Source organism: Brienomyrus brachyistius, chromosome 3 (assembly GCF_023856365.1).
Source record: "Brienomyrus brachyistius isolate T26 chromosome 3, BBRACH_0.4, whole genome shotgun sequence".
NCBI lineage: Eukaryota > Metazoa > Chordata > Actinopteri > Osteoglossiformes > Mormyridae > Brienomyrus > Brienomyrus brachyistius.
The window spans coordinates 11,902,135-11,916,058 of record NC_064535.1 but is presented as its reverse complement, the minus strand read 5'-3'; the positions used below and the strand labels follow the sequence as shown (position 1 = coordinate 11,916,058).

At 44.8% G+C, this 13,924-nt stretch overlaps 1 protein-coding gene across 1 annotated transcript in view; it reads right to left on the bottom strand.

The window, feature by feature from the left end:
• Positions 1-13,924, bottom strand: part of marchf5 (membrane-associated ring finger (C3HC4) 5) — a 29,602-nt gene that overhangs the window by 7,159 nt on the left and 8,519 nt on the right. The window contains exon 2 of the mRNA XM_049009717.1: positions 5,569-5,771. Coding sequence (XP_048865674.1) covers positions 5,569-5,771 — 203 coding nt within the window. The remainder of the gene's footprint in view (positions 1-5,568; positions 5,772-13,924) is intronic.

Sequence of the window (13,924 nt, the reverse complement as noted above, 5' to 3'; positions counted from 1 at the left end):
CTCCCACTCATATTCCAGTGCTGCTCAGGGAAATCGTGCAATATTTACAGGACCGGCAACCTGATTTCCACCTAATCCAACTGCTATTCTTAGCCAAGGCTGAAGTTTATGGCGATGCGCACGAGGTTGACATTTATGCTTTTGTTCCAGGAGCTGTTGGGTATTTTATACCAGAAGAATCCATGATAAAGTTAGGGAGAGGCGGAAGCATTTACTGCTTGGAATAAAAAAGTCAGCTAATAAAAAGTTCAGCAGAAATGATTTTCATAACTCACCTTGCACCTCAGTGCTAAGACTACTATATGTGGAGAGAGGAAAGCCAGTGTGATCTATCTGAAATCTGATGTGGCAGTGTATCGCCATGGTTTTGCAGTGACGATCATCATTAAGTCAGAGCCTGGTGACTCCCCATCTCTCCACAAAAACAACCTGAATCATCCTCAGAGGCACAAGTTTCAGTGCAGTAACCCCAGCGCTGCTCATAACGAACAGGCCAGGGCTTGTCTTTGCTGATGCTGTACCAGCAAAACAAATCAAATTTGAAAACATGGGTAGAAGATTTGATTAAGTGCTTTATGAAAACACATATGCAGTAATTTAAAGCACCTATGTGGGCTGGGCACAGACAAGCAGTGCTATTTAGGACTCATAAAGTTAACTCAATGTCATATTAACGCTACAATAATATTCTCAAGCACAGTTAATGTCCTCTTTCAATGCTAACAGTGAATCAAGCTAGAACTAGGGTTGTAAGATACTGTGGAACCCCAAATTAGGGTCTAAATTTTGAAAACTCATGGAAAGTTATATTGCAGTCCGAAAAGCCTATAACCAAATACCAAGTCCAATGTATAGTTGTGTTGATATTTAATGTCATGCCAACAAACCACGCCTATAGTCATGACGAAAGTATGTGAAGTCCGACGTAAAGTAAAACTGGAATATCAATAATCGCAGTTTAAAAATTCCAATGTCCTTAAGCTACTAGGGAGATGGGTAAACCAGGGTAAGACAGGCTTGTATTTTAATTTTAATGCCCTACAGCAGCTTCCAGAACACAGGTATAAATATTCTTACGGCATGGCACTTACCACAAAGTGCAAACTAGGACACATTAAACTTTAAAGCAAAGGAAACCCGAGACGCTGGGTATTGCTATGGAGCACAATGCCCGTTTCAAGGATGCAACAATCATGTAGCATAGACACGTTGAGATCAATGGGCTTTTAAAAACAAATTCAGTTTAAGGAGGATAGAATTGGGTCTGAGAGACTGTGGTGTCTCCAAAAATGCACCTGCACATGCAAACCAGACTGATCACGCGCCACTAGGGAGTTATTCAAGGCCAGAACAGGAATTATTTCCGTTTTCACCCAGGCTACACATTATAACATCCAGGGCAGAGTGAAGTAGGTTAGATTTATTGCTAAAAGGAAAGGGAGGAGAGGGAAAAAGGAATTAAAGTATCCACAAATCTTAGCACTTGCCATCAGATTCCCTTAAACCCACAGAACCCTAGAATCCAAAGTACATGCCCTGCTGTGCTTCTAAGCTTCCGGAACATTCTTAGGCGAGGGCAGGGGCCTGGACTACTTGCCTTCTGTAGAAGCAGTATATTAGACGATTAAAGTCTTTTCCTAATATTTAAAAAAAGCACCCCTGTGAAGAGCTACAGCTTATTTTCTGGATCCTTATAAACACGCTGCTGAGTGATTAAGCATAGTGCGCGTAGCAAACAGCGTGGAAATTACAGAACGAAAAGGTATTCCGGACATAAATCACAGAGATGTAAGCACTCTTTTGAACGCGAAAGGTGATTATTATTCACCTCCCTCGCAAGCAGGCATGCAGATATTGACCCCAGAAAGCACTAGGTTCAGTATGCAGACAGTGTAAAAAGGCCACCATGCAGACTGGCCAGCCACCAGCTCCAGAAACGCTTAGACATTTATATAGGATGACAAACTCGGGCTGAAAAGATACATGCCGATGTAACGGCTAAAAGGCAAAGCCGGTCACTGCACTCTAGTGCAAACATGTCAAGAGCAGCCTTGGAAAGGAAGTCGCCCTTAAAGGTAAAGAAATTAAGGAAAGAGCACAGAAATGTCACTGCTATACTAGTCAGGCAATGCCATCAGTTTCCATAAAGCGGTGGTTGAATTGTTTTATATATCCGCAGACCTCTGAAGAAGCAGACCAATGTGTGCTAGGCACCAGATGTATCCATTTTCAGGAGCTTCGTGCCATAGGGAGGTGGGTTTAAGCAGACATAACAGGTCTCAGCTTAACATTCGTATGCCCATGAATAAAATTGCACAGCGACAAAGAGTTAGCTACAAATATCCGATGACATTACTGCATATTGACACAGAGCCTTCCGAAAAGGTACACTGATGTTAATTACATGACTGCATATTCAAATAGGTCTGTGGTAGTCTGGTGATGCCATTGCTGGAAACATAAGCATGTGTACCTCAGTCACACACAAGGGATACTTTAATTGCATTATGAGCTAATTTAAGAAAAATAGCTATTCAAGGTTTTTTTTTTTTTTTTTTTTAACTGTACATGTAAAGATTGAGGGCATTTTGTGTCGCGTTTCAACCCCTGACCACTAGACAGCGGTGTTGTAATCTATCCTCAGACAGTTTGATTTTGCGCAACAATGTAAACAGACAGGAAATTGCTCAAGGGCACACCACTACCATTAGCAAACTCAGCTGACTAGTAACGTTATGACCGATGACAGACTCCGAAAGAATTAAACCGGCAACAGCAGCAGACAGAGCTGAACTGGGGGTTTCATTTGGCTTCCCCAATACAAGCAATAACATCAACAAGAGCCTTGCTGTTTAATCAGATGTTATGCATATGGTGGTATGTTTCTTATACTATGAGTTTTCGTAAAATTAGATGTGCAAAAAAAAAAAACAAAAAAACTTGCATTGCTTACAATTAAATCGTAACGCCTCTATCACGATACGCATCGTACTGCAAGATTCTTACCAACACACACGACCAGAGAAATCTCACCCAGCCCCAATTAACCAAAACCGGTGTTCTGCATATTGCGAGGCAAGACTACAAATTCGCGGAATCAATTCTACATGCAATAGAAGTGTCTCCCATTTAATTTAATGTGATAATAATGGGAAAAGTAGACTAAGTACAAAAGAAAGCCGTCAAGTCTACATTGTGTTTTTTTTTTTTTTTAAAAAAAAGGCCCCTTAGTACAAGAGAATAGCACTTGGGCTTAGCAGTGAAACACTGAGGCTGAAGCTAAGAAAAAAACACCGCTTCATTAGCACAGCATAAGAAATAAATGCCCATAGAAGACATTTAAGATGGTAAATATGAGCATTAAGGGAGATGCATGTGTAAAACCCTTCAGACAGGAAAAACAGGAAGCATTCGGTTTGTTGCAGACTGGCATTTCGGTGAAGGGCAGGCAGTGTCCACAGGTGGGGGCCGAGCCCGTACCGTACCAGCGTTACCCTGCTGGATGGCCGTGCATGACAGGAACGCGTGCACACGCACACACACACAGACAGACACACACAGAAGCTCCTTTATCTCTTCATTAATTCCGCTGAAACCACGGGTGGGCCCAAAGGAGGTGGAAAAAGGCACCATTCACCGCATCCACATCACCATTCATGAGGAAGGCAAGCACACAAACTGACAGCAGAATTAAACAGAGATGTATGCATTTTAACACGGCCTAACTTCATACTCGAGTGCAGAGAAACTCCCTCTGGCACCTGCTCTCTGCTTCCCTGGACCTCAGTACTGGGAGAACAATCCAATTCATTCAACAGCTGTTTAAATGAGCCAGAGGGAAACAAATAGCACTCTCCCCCCCACAAAAGTCACCACCCTAGGCTGAACTGTGGAGTTTGTTTTTCCTTCCAGCCTATTTGAAGGTTAATAAGGAAGCACACGGTGCGATTTCACAGCTGGCCACGGTCAAGGAGGCGGAGCAGCCTGCACCCAGGCGCTTCCCAAAATAACAGGACGCAAACCTCAGGAGAGAGACAAGGTTATTTGTGCAGCAGAGAGCTAAACTTGTGCATCCTGGCTACCTTATATACAGAGATCCATTTACATAATAGGGGAGAGTAGATGCACAGTCTGGGGGGGTGGTCGCAGTGAAATGTGTAAAGTGACTCGCTCGATGAGACATTTTTAGACGAAGGAGAGGCACTAAAAACAGCCACTGCTATAGAAACCCACGGCACAGAGGAGCAGCCCACGAGGGGCTGGCTCATCACTGGGGCGCTACAGTCTTGCATCTCGGGTTCCAAAATTCTGGGAATTTTCCCATTAATTCCCAAATAATCTTACTAATTTCCAAGGAAAGCTTCCAACTTGCAATATTTCCAAAATTCCCCCATCTTAACCTCCCATGGAACTGAAAGTTTCTGGAAAGTTCCCAGAAATTTTCTGCCCCTTTGCAACGCTACTTGCACCCTACCACTTCTTCCAGCCGCCCAACTCCTATCTGCTAATCCAATCGGGGTCAGGGTGGGGTGTGCCAATCACCCTCGCCCATCGTTTGCCCAAGAGGTGCTTGTTTTTGGCTCGGAGATGAAACATATCCCCAAATCATCTTACTGAATTGAGTGGCAGACAGACAGACAGATGGGGGGTAGAGATGCCAGCACAGTGAGTGACGCGCCTCTTGTCAAAGGAGGCGTAAGGAGCGGGTGGAAACTGCAGGAGCATCGTGTCAAGGCACGTTCTTTGTGGGTGACGGCCCTCCGCGACCAGCAGTGTCCTGCCAGTTCAGGCGTCGCACCCAATAACCACGTCAGGCTGGCGACTGAGGTTAATGTGGATAATTTTCCACCACACACACACACACACACACATTTGTGGGTCATGAACGAGTTCGTCTACCGAGCTGATGATAAATTAATCAGCGCTTTGGGAGTGACTGTCTCAAAACGCCCTTCCACAAAACAGCAGTTGTACAGCAGAAATTCATGACAATCTGACAGATGACACTGGTCTTGCCAGCAAAATAATGGCTCCCTGAATGACCCCAAGTGTCACCTTGGGGGGGGTGAGCGGGGGGACAAGCATTGCACAGGTCTGGAGATGAGCCATGACTCCTATTACTTACATTCACTGCAGATACTTAAAAGTACTCAGAACAACAAAGACATTTTACCAGAAATCACTAACCATTTAGGGAATAAGTGATCTTTTGCAAAAGTATTCCTGGGCAGAACCAAAACTTTCCAAATGAGTATCCTTAAAAAACCCTGCACTGCAATTTCCGATTCTGCTTACATTGTTTTATTCTATATCCAATTTCTTGTGTAAAGTATTAAATTTTAATGGCATAGGTAGTATTTCTATTAAAAGAATTCATTGTAAATGACACCCATATACTACATGTAAAGTCCAGTTTTCAAAGCTACCATAGCTTCTTGTAATCCCGGTAATTTCCACATTGCTTGATGCGTGTCCGTCATACATCACGTTTTTGCCGATGAAAAAAATAAGTAAAAATCTTGCCCCACTTAAGAAGTTGGTCTCGCCCAAGGATGAAGGCCCGCCTACCCAGCTTTGGGAAAACGATGAGGTACTCTGCGTTGCACTGCGGACACGCCACGCGGGCGGTGCTGTTGCCCCGCTGCTTCTCGTCCACCCAGCGCTGCAGGCACGACTGGTGCACCCACTTGGTGGATCCACGGCATCGGCAGGGGCGTACCCACTCTGCCGTGCGATCGTCCTCGTCTGTGGCGAAGCACACCCAGCAGCTCCTGTGGCGGAACGGGACAGCGTGAGACACAGACAAACACAAAACACACTTACTTCAACTTCCGAAAGAGGTACATAAAACACACAGGCTAAGAGATGGATGGTGTACCAGTCAACATACCAGCATCGGATGATATTCGTCTAAGAATTAACACGTGGGTCCAAGGTGTCAAATCGGGGCAATATTTCAGGCAAATATTCAGATTGTATCAGTATTCAGTTAGCAGCACCAGTGCTAAATAAAAAAAAAAAAAACTACTGAAATATAGGAGATTATTGTATCAGATGATCAGCCATTGAACATTTACCCCAAAGTGCAATTGTGGGTGCATGAAAGAAACATCTGAATACATAGAAATAGATGACTGGAGAAAGGAGTTGGAAAAAAACGATTCATTCTCTCCTGTAAGTGAACATTACAGCTGTATTCCAACAGAACCAGAACCCGGTAGACTTAACAAGCTTAGGGCCTTTTGGCAGCAGACACAATGTGGGCAAGTACGGGGGGGGTGGAGGAGCCCAAACGATGACCGCCACATTCCTTTTTAGTACAAGCTCAGAACGTGTACCAGGGGCTCCAGATATGTTCTGTATGAAACAATATCAAAAGCAATCTTTTATCAGAAGTCCTGCTCAGTTTACTTTTGATTAACTTCCAACGGGAACCCAAGAACTGCACCATGTTTATAGCAGATGAGCACTGAGCTTGATACCATAAATCCTTTATATCGACGAGGAGATGAAATGGCTTTTGGCTGCACTATCTGTACCTACAGGACAGACTCGTAATGTTATCTCCATAACAAAAGGGAGGAGAAGGAAAAAAACTATTAGATGTGAAGTCAACAATGAGTCACTAAATAAAAAAGGGATTAAAGGTGATCGGGCTTTTATTTTTGCACAGATTGAAGTGTCACATTGCAGAGCTAGAGAAGTGTCAGATTAAGACAAGTTTTTACAGCTGTAAACATGCTGAAAGAAACCAAAACTTCCAGTTTAAGAGCAGTATGGTGGAGTCTACACAGCATCAAGTCTGCAGACCACTACAAAGACCATAAAAGGAAACAAAGCAGATCGCAGATCACATTTCTCGGCGCTCCCCAGACCGCTTCTGTACGACACATGGACAGATGTTGGGGCCTAAGCTTCTGCCAAGCGATAATTCACCGTCCCTCACAATGCCCTGCTGGGTTGTGCAGTATAACAAGGCATTAATCACGTCAGTGGATCAGGAACGGTCGTCGCCTTGCATGCGCTGGATAATAACAGTCTGAGAGGGCTGATGGCAGTCTTTCGACATGTTGATTACAGATTCACTCAAGTTCCAGGGACACATGCATATTGTGGATCGACCATTAAACCTCAAGCCATGTGCTCAGCTAACTCACAACAGAGTGACACCAGCAACAATTCATGATGCTACCATATGGGTGAATCCACACAGCATCCACTGATATACGCATCACCTCAGATTACACTGGCAAACAGAAAAAGTCATGGGGAAAAAAAAATGCAGGAAGCATAATGTTTCCAATTTGAACCAGCGAGTTTTTCCATTTATCAGCATGTCAATAATCAGGTTCATAAAACCCCTATTTTTATGGTCTGTGGCGATGAACGCATGCATCGTTGCAGCAGGGAATAAACTGCTACACAAACCTACATCAATCCTACTGCTGGCGAGCAACTGAACAGATACACGGGACCAGCATCAAACAAGAAAATGAGCCTTCAGTCAGTGCAAGTGAGTTTATACTATGGAGTGCTTACACAACCACAAAAATCCTCTTTACACAAGACAGCTGTGGCCAAGTCAAAATTTCCAGATGGATGCCACATTCGGCTTGATCACATTCACCAATATCCATCCTGTTGCGCTGAGTGTGCGGTAAAACCTGGATCGTATTCCTCAGTCTTGGCTAGAGAGTGATAACATGCATGATCAGGGCTTCATAACGGCAAAGGATAAAAAGAAAAAAAAAACTTGGAATGTCAAGCCACCCTCCATGAATCGCTACCTTATTGGGTTGGAGAGGTTAGTGTGCCCCTATGATTCTAGGAGCTATGTTGTTGGAGGCAACTGCCCCTGGTATGGTCTCCAAAGGCAAATTGATTGTAGGTGGGCTGCCAGACCAAGTGTGGTTCACATTGACTCCTATGACGAAGAAAATCAAGGAGGATGTTACTCTGCCTCGGAGCAAGAACTCGTATGTGAGCGTCAGGTGGCCGGGCCTCCACCTATGGGATGAGAGATGCTGGGTAGGTGTGGATTTACTTATAGCCCCTGGGTTTTGTGCCAGTGCGTTGGAGTTTACCCCAGTGAACGAAAGCGTCGCCTCCTTTAGACTTCGAGTCCGGGGTAGGGCTCTGTGTCGTCTGTGCATACGCGCTGAACACCAATTCAGTGTGCCTGGCCTTCCTGGAGACCTTTGAAGGGGTGCTGTAAGGTGCTGGGCACTCTATTGTTCTGCTGAGGGACTGTAACGCTCACGTGGATAATGACAGCGAAACCTGGGAAATTGTGACTGGGGGAGAATGGCCTGCCCGATCGGAAGAGTGGTGATCAGTTATTGGACTTCGGTGCTACCCACAGTTAGTCCATAACGAACACCATGTTCGAACATAAGGGTGGTGTTCTCATAAGTACACTTGGCACCAGAGCACCCTAGGCTGCAGTTCGATGATCGATTTTGCAATTGTATCATTGGATCAACGTCCGTACGTTTTGGACACTTGGGTGAAGAAAGGAACTGACCTGTGAACTGATCACTGGTGGTGAACTGGATCCGCAGGGGAAGATGCTGGATAGACTCAAATGTATGGTGCGGGTATGCTGGGAGTATCTGGCAGAGGCCCATCTTTAACTCGCACCTCTGGCAGAACTTTTTAGCCCTTAAGCGAAGCATTGGGCAGCATGGAGCCTGAATGGGCTGTTCCGGGACTCCATTGCCAAGGCGGCAGTGTGAAGCTGTGGCTGTAAGGTTGTTGGCGTCTGTCGCAGCAGCAATCTCCCTAACACAGCGGTGGACACCAGTGGTAAAAGGAGCTGTCAGGGTGAAGGAGTGCTTCCGAGCTTGGTTAGCTTGTGGGACTCCTGAAGCAGCTGACAGGTATCTGCAGGCCAAGCAGAAAGAGGCTTTGGCAGTTGCTGCAAACACTCGGGTGTGGGAGGAGTTTGGTGAGGCTATGGAGGAGGACTTTCGGACAGCCTCCAAAAGGTTCTGGCAAAGTCAGGCGACTGGGGGGGGTTGTAAGGGTTTACCCATGCTGTTTATAGTGGGGATGGAGGACTATTGATGGGGATAGAGTCAGCCAGTGGAAGGAATATTTTAAGGATCTCCTGAATCTCACTGATGCGCCTTCCTTGGAGGAAGTAAGATTCAGAGGGAGATTTGCCCATCCTTAGGGTTCAGGTCACGGGGGGGGGGGGGGGGGGGGGGGGGGGAGGGAAAAAAAAACTGAGTTCTTGAAAGCTCCTGATATTGTTGGGGTGTATTGACTGACACGCCTCTTCAACATTGCGTGGATACTGGGACAATGCCTATGAACTGGCAGACTGGGGTTTTGGTCCCAGTTTTTAAGAAAGGGAACCAGAGAATGTGTCCAAACTGCAGAGAGATCATACTCCTCAGCTACCCTGACATGGTCTATGCTGTTCATTGAATCTCAGATCCAGGAGTAAAGCGGACGCCGTACCATTCTGTTGTGGTAAAGAGCCGAGCTGAAAGCTGTAGTTTTCGATTTACCAGTCGATCCAAGTTCCTACCCACACCTATGGTCATGAGCTCTTGCTAGTGACTGAAAGAATGAAACTGTGGATACAGGCAGCAGAAATGAGTTTCCTCCATAGCGTGTCTAGGCACAACCTTAGGGATAGGATGAGGAGCTTGGGCATTTGGGAGGGGCTCATCGTAAGGCCCTCCTCCCTAGCATCAAAAGGAGCCAGTTAAGGTGGTTCAGGCATCTATCTAGCATGCCTCCTGGGTGGCACCCTGGGAAGGTGTTTCAGGCATGTCCAACCAAGAGGCAGCCTCGGGGCAGACCCAGGACACACTGGAGAGATTCTCTCTCTCAGCTGGCCTGGGAACACCTTGGTATTCCCCCGGAGGAACTGGAGGAGGTGGCTGGCAAGAGGGAAGTCTGGGCATCCCTGCTTAAACTGCTGCCCCTGTGACCCCACCCCAGATAAGTGGGAGAGAATGGAATGGAATGTTCAGCCACTCTTGGAATTAATTTTCCCATTTCCACTTTGACTACGCAATGCTAAAGAGAGTAGAGTGGAAAGTACTAAAGACTGAGACAATCCTTCAAGCCCCAAACTCTGTGGTTGTTTGCAGGAAAAACTAGACAAAGGGGGCTAGAGCAGTAACAGCTAGGGATGGGTCGATTCACATTTTCTCGGTTCCGATCCGATTCCAATACACAACTGCCGATGCAAGAGCTCTTTATACTTTAATATAATAAAAATATAACATTCATACTTTATATATAAACATTTTAAGCTAGTAAATACAGATGAAAAAATGTATGCTAAAAAATATTTAGTTAGGCTACTAGAAACATACATAAGATACTGTTCCAACTCGTTTGTACATCTTGTTTTAAGCGTTTGAGACATTTGAAGTTCAATCTGAATATCTTCCAAGCGAGTATACACAAGTGGCGAATGCTTAAAATGCCCCCAATTTTTCTTCCACTGGCAACAGCGTCACAAGCTGCACAACACAGCCCAAGCTAGCGACTCCCAAATCAGCAATTGCTTTTTTCCATATTGTTTGCATTCTCTCCCACCTCCTAAAACTTTTTTTTTTTTTTTTACAAAGATTTCAAGTCTTTGTGCTACTAGTTGCTATTAAAAGCATAAAATACTTCCAGACCATAACCCTGTTATCTGTTCTTGCGTTCCCCCTACTGTGAAGGGTATGCTCTTAACGTCAAAGCAGGTGGAAGTCACTGCGCTCACACCCACCGAGGCAAAAAAACCTGAGTGGCAGCGTTACTGTTCAGCTTGAATGTTACAAAAAAAAATATCTAAGAAGCTGTCGTGTGATTCATTGTACAAATAGATTTAACACAAAACAGGAGCTATCTTTTTAGAGATTTTTTTTTTAAAAACTGAATAAGTAATCGGACTTGGATCGGTCATGCATGGCCGATACCTGATCTGTCAAATAAGTCTGGATCGACGCCGATACCAATACAAGATTAGTGCATCTCTAGTAAAAATCTTCTTAATTAAGATACAATAAGCTACATGCCCTACTGAGGAAGGGCCGGGTGATGCACAGACCTCAAAAATGCAACATTTTAAATATAAAGCCTAACCCACCTAAAGAAACAGAAATAGGCTTTCAAATATTTAACATATTCTTCATCTCAATTAGGACAGGGCAAAAAAAAAAAAAAAAAAAAATCCTCCAGTGTTATTAGACCAGCTTATTTCCATCCAAGACTGCTTATCTAGTACAGGGTCACAGAGAGCCTGCAGCCTATTCCAGGAAGCACAGGGCACATTCGCAGACACACATGCATGCATCTGAGATGTGGTGAGAGTCCACTGCAAGGCCAGACACAAAGTAACTTCAAAATGCATAGATGGCTGAATTGAACTGCAGCAGTAAACAGAGCAGAAAAACCAAACCACCCCCATCAACACACACCAAGCCTGGGGCAGGGTTTGAACTCCGCCCCGGAAGTGCTGCTTACCTTGTATCCATTTTCACTGTTGCTTATTCTGTTGTATGCATGTCCATAAAATTCAGATTAACATCTATTGTGACTTATGAAAGACTCTATACATGCTTGTCGGATTTAAGGCAAAAAAAATGATATATTTTACCTTAGAGAAACCCCACTACCCCACGGGTATGTCTGCAGCCAACACTTCACTAGATCCAGCTGACATGCTCCGTTTGAGAAGCTTATCTATAATTGACAGGGTCACTTCAAACTTTTGCCAACACATGATAAACAGACGATAGCGGCTGGCACACAGTCCTATTCAGACCTAAGGATCAGCTGACAAAGCCAGGATGTTTTCTGCCATAAACAGTAAACTTCAGTTTCCATACCAACCAATGGTTTATCCTTTTAACTTTTACGTTAGCGGTTACACCCACAAGAGAATGAAAACCTCATACTGTTAAACATATTTGAACAACTCATTTGTCACAGCTGATCTGGTTCATAAACAACTTTAGGAGGCTAATTCTTTTTGCTTTGGACTACATTGCATTTAACAGGAAAAGTACTCACCTTTGGAGCGAATGTAGCCATTAACTATCACGTGTTCAGAAGTAGGTTTATTAAAGACAATGCATAAAATGTTCAGGTTTATAGTACCCTATATAGCTAGCATTTGGCAATCTCAATTCATCTTTGAAAGCAGGATTGCTGACAGAGCCACGATTAGTAATACAATATAAAAAGGCTTCCTCGATATCAATTTCTGGCTAATAAAAGGTTCATCTTGATTTATTGCATGCTCCCATATTTTTTAAGACAAACAATATTGGTAGCTAGAAAGAGCAGAATAGACCAGAAAGATTTAAAATTAAAATCCTATGGATACATCCTTAGATGCACAGGATAACTGCAGGGACAGCAGCTTCAAAGGAGGAACAAATGTTAAATCGCATCATCCCCCAATGCGTCCAGTGGCATTTTTGGCTTCAGTTTCATTCAAAGAACTCCAGACATCTTGTACTGTAGATGCACTATCCTAGAAAGAATGCTGGGGGCCATGATTGAACAAGATCCCATCATATGCAATGTATAATTAAAACCCCAGAGCTTTGCGTGGTGAATAATAAATGGAAAAAATCTGTGACCCCCCATAGTCATCAGCCTTCATCCCCCCAGCTCTGTTGACAGCGGCGATCTAGGGGAGCGGGTCCTGCAAAAGCACGTCAGCCTGCTAGAACACTCTGCCCACTTCCTGCCAGATTTTCCATTTTCTGGCCTGAATAAAACATGATCTCGTGGGGAGTACACTGGAGCCCAAGTCAGGGGCTCTCAGATAACAGGCCCCGCACAATAAAAGGCTCCACTTGGTGAAACAAAGCCCGCAGCCCTGATGGAAACTCTACCCCCCCACCCGCCCTGCAACAGAACAGCTTCGGAGCAATCGATATTTTAAAGGTGGTCTGCAGTCACGCCGTCTCTCCTCACCGAAAAGTGACAGCGATTCCAGCCGGCAGACATTCATTCTGTATGTGCACTTTATGTACGTGTGCATATGTACGTTTTAACTTTGAATATAAAAGGTACAGTGGGATTAACAGCTCAGAAGGAAACGATGAGCAGAAGGAGACAATCCCCTTCTCTTGTTTTGAAAGCTTTTTGCCCATGAACACAAATCAGAAGCAGAACAGAGGTCAGTAATAAGCAATAAACATGTCCTAAACAGCTGGGCGGCTGCAGCTCAACGTGCCCCCACCATAAGCGGCATGCTGCAACTCAAGGCGGGAGGGAGACTGAGGAGCACTGCAGACAACTCCAGGAGAGCAGAACACTGGAGAACAATGGCAGACACCAGGCCTTGGACCGACTCTCCTGTTTCTGTAACACAGATTCCATGCCAACCCCAAACAGAGCACCAACAGCTCAGGTTCGGGTCGAGGCTAGCGCTCTCTCTGAAAACCTCTGCTTTTCAACGGGACATCCCCCTACCAGAAAGCATAATTCCATGAAACTCAAATGCTTATTTGATTGAAAACGAATTCTCTTTTGCTTTAGTGACCCAAGATAGAAAAGGTATTGTGTCTTCAGATTCACTTTCTTTTTCAGGGAACGAGGAACAGCAGATGTGTTCCTGCTCCCCCTGACCTTGCATACAGGACAAAAAGAAAAGGCACCACACATTAACATCCGGAACTGGTCCAAGACGTCCGGATTGTGCAGTGCCCACTTGCCTCTCACTCAAGACAAAATTAAAAGGTCTATTTTCAGGGACAGAGACCCAAATCACTAGCTCTTCGGCAGGCAGAGCAGCTTTAAATTCAACAAAGTACATGGCTTTGGGCTGAATAATATGATGATGTGGGGGGGTGGTCATGACCTCTACGACAGATCTGAGGTGTCTATATTTAGAACAGAGCAGAGCATGTACTCAGTGCAGAGCTGTTTGTCAGGCTGAGAGATTGTGACTGCAAGG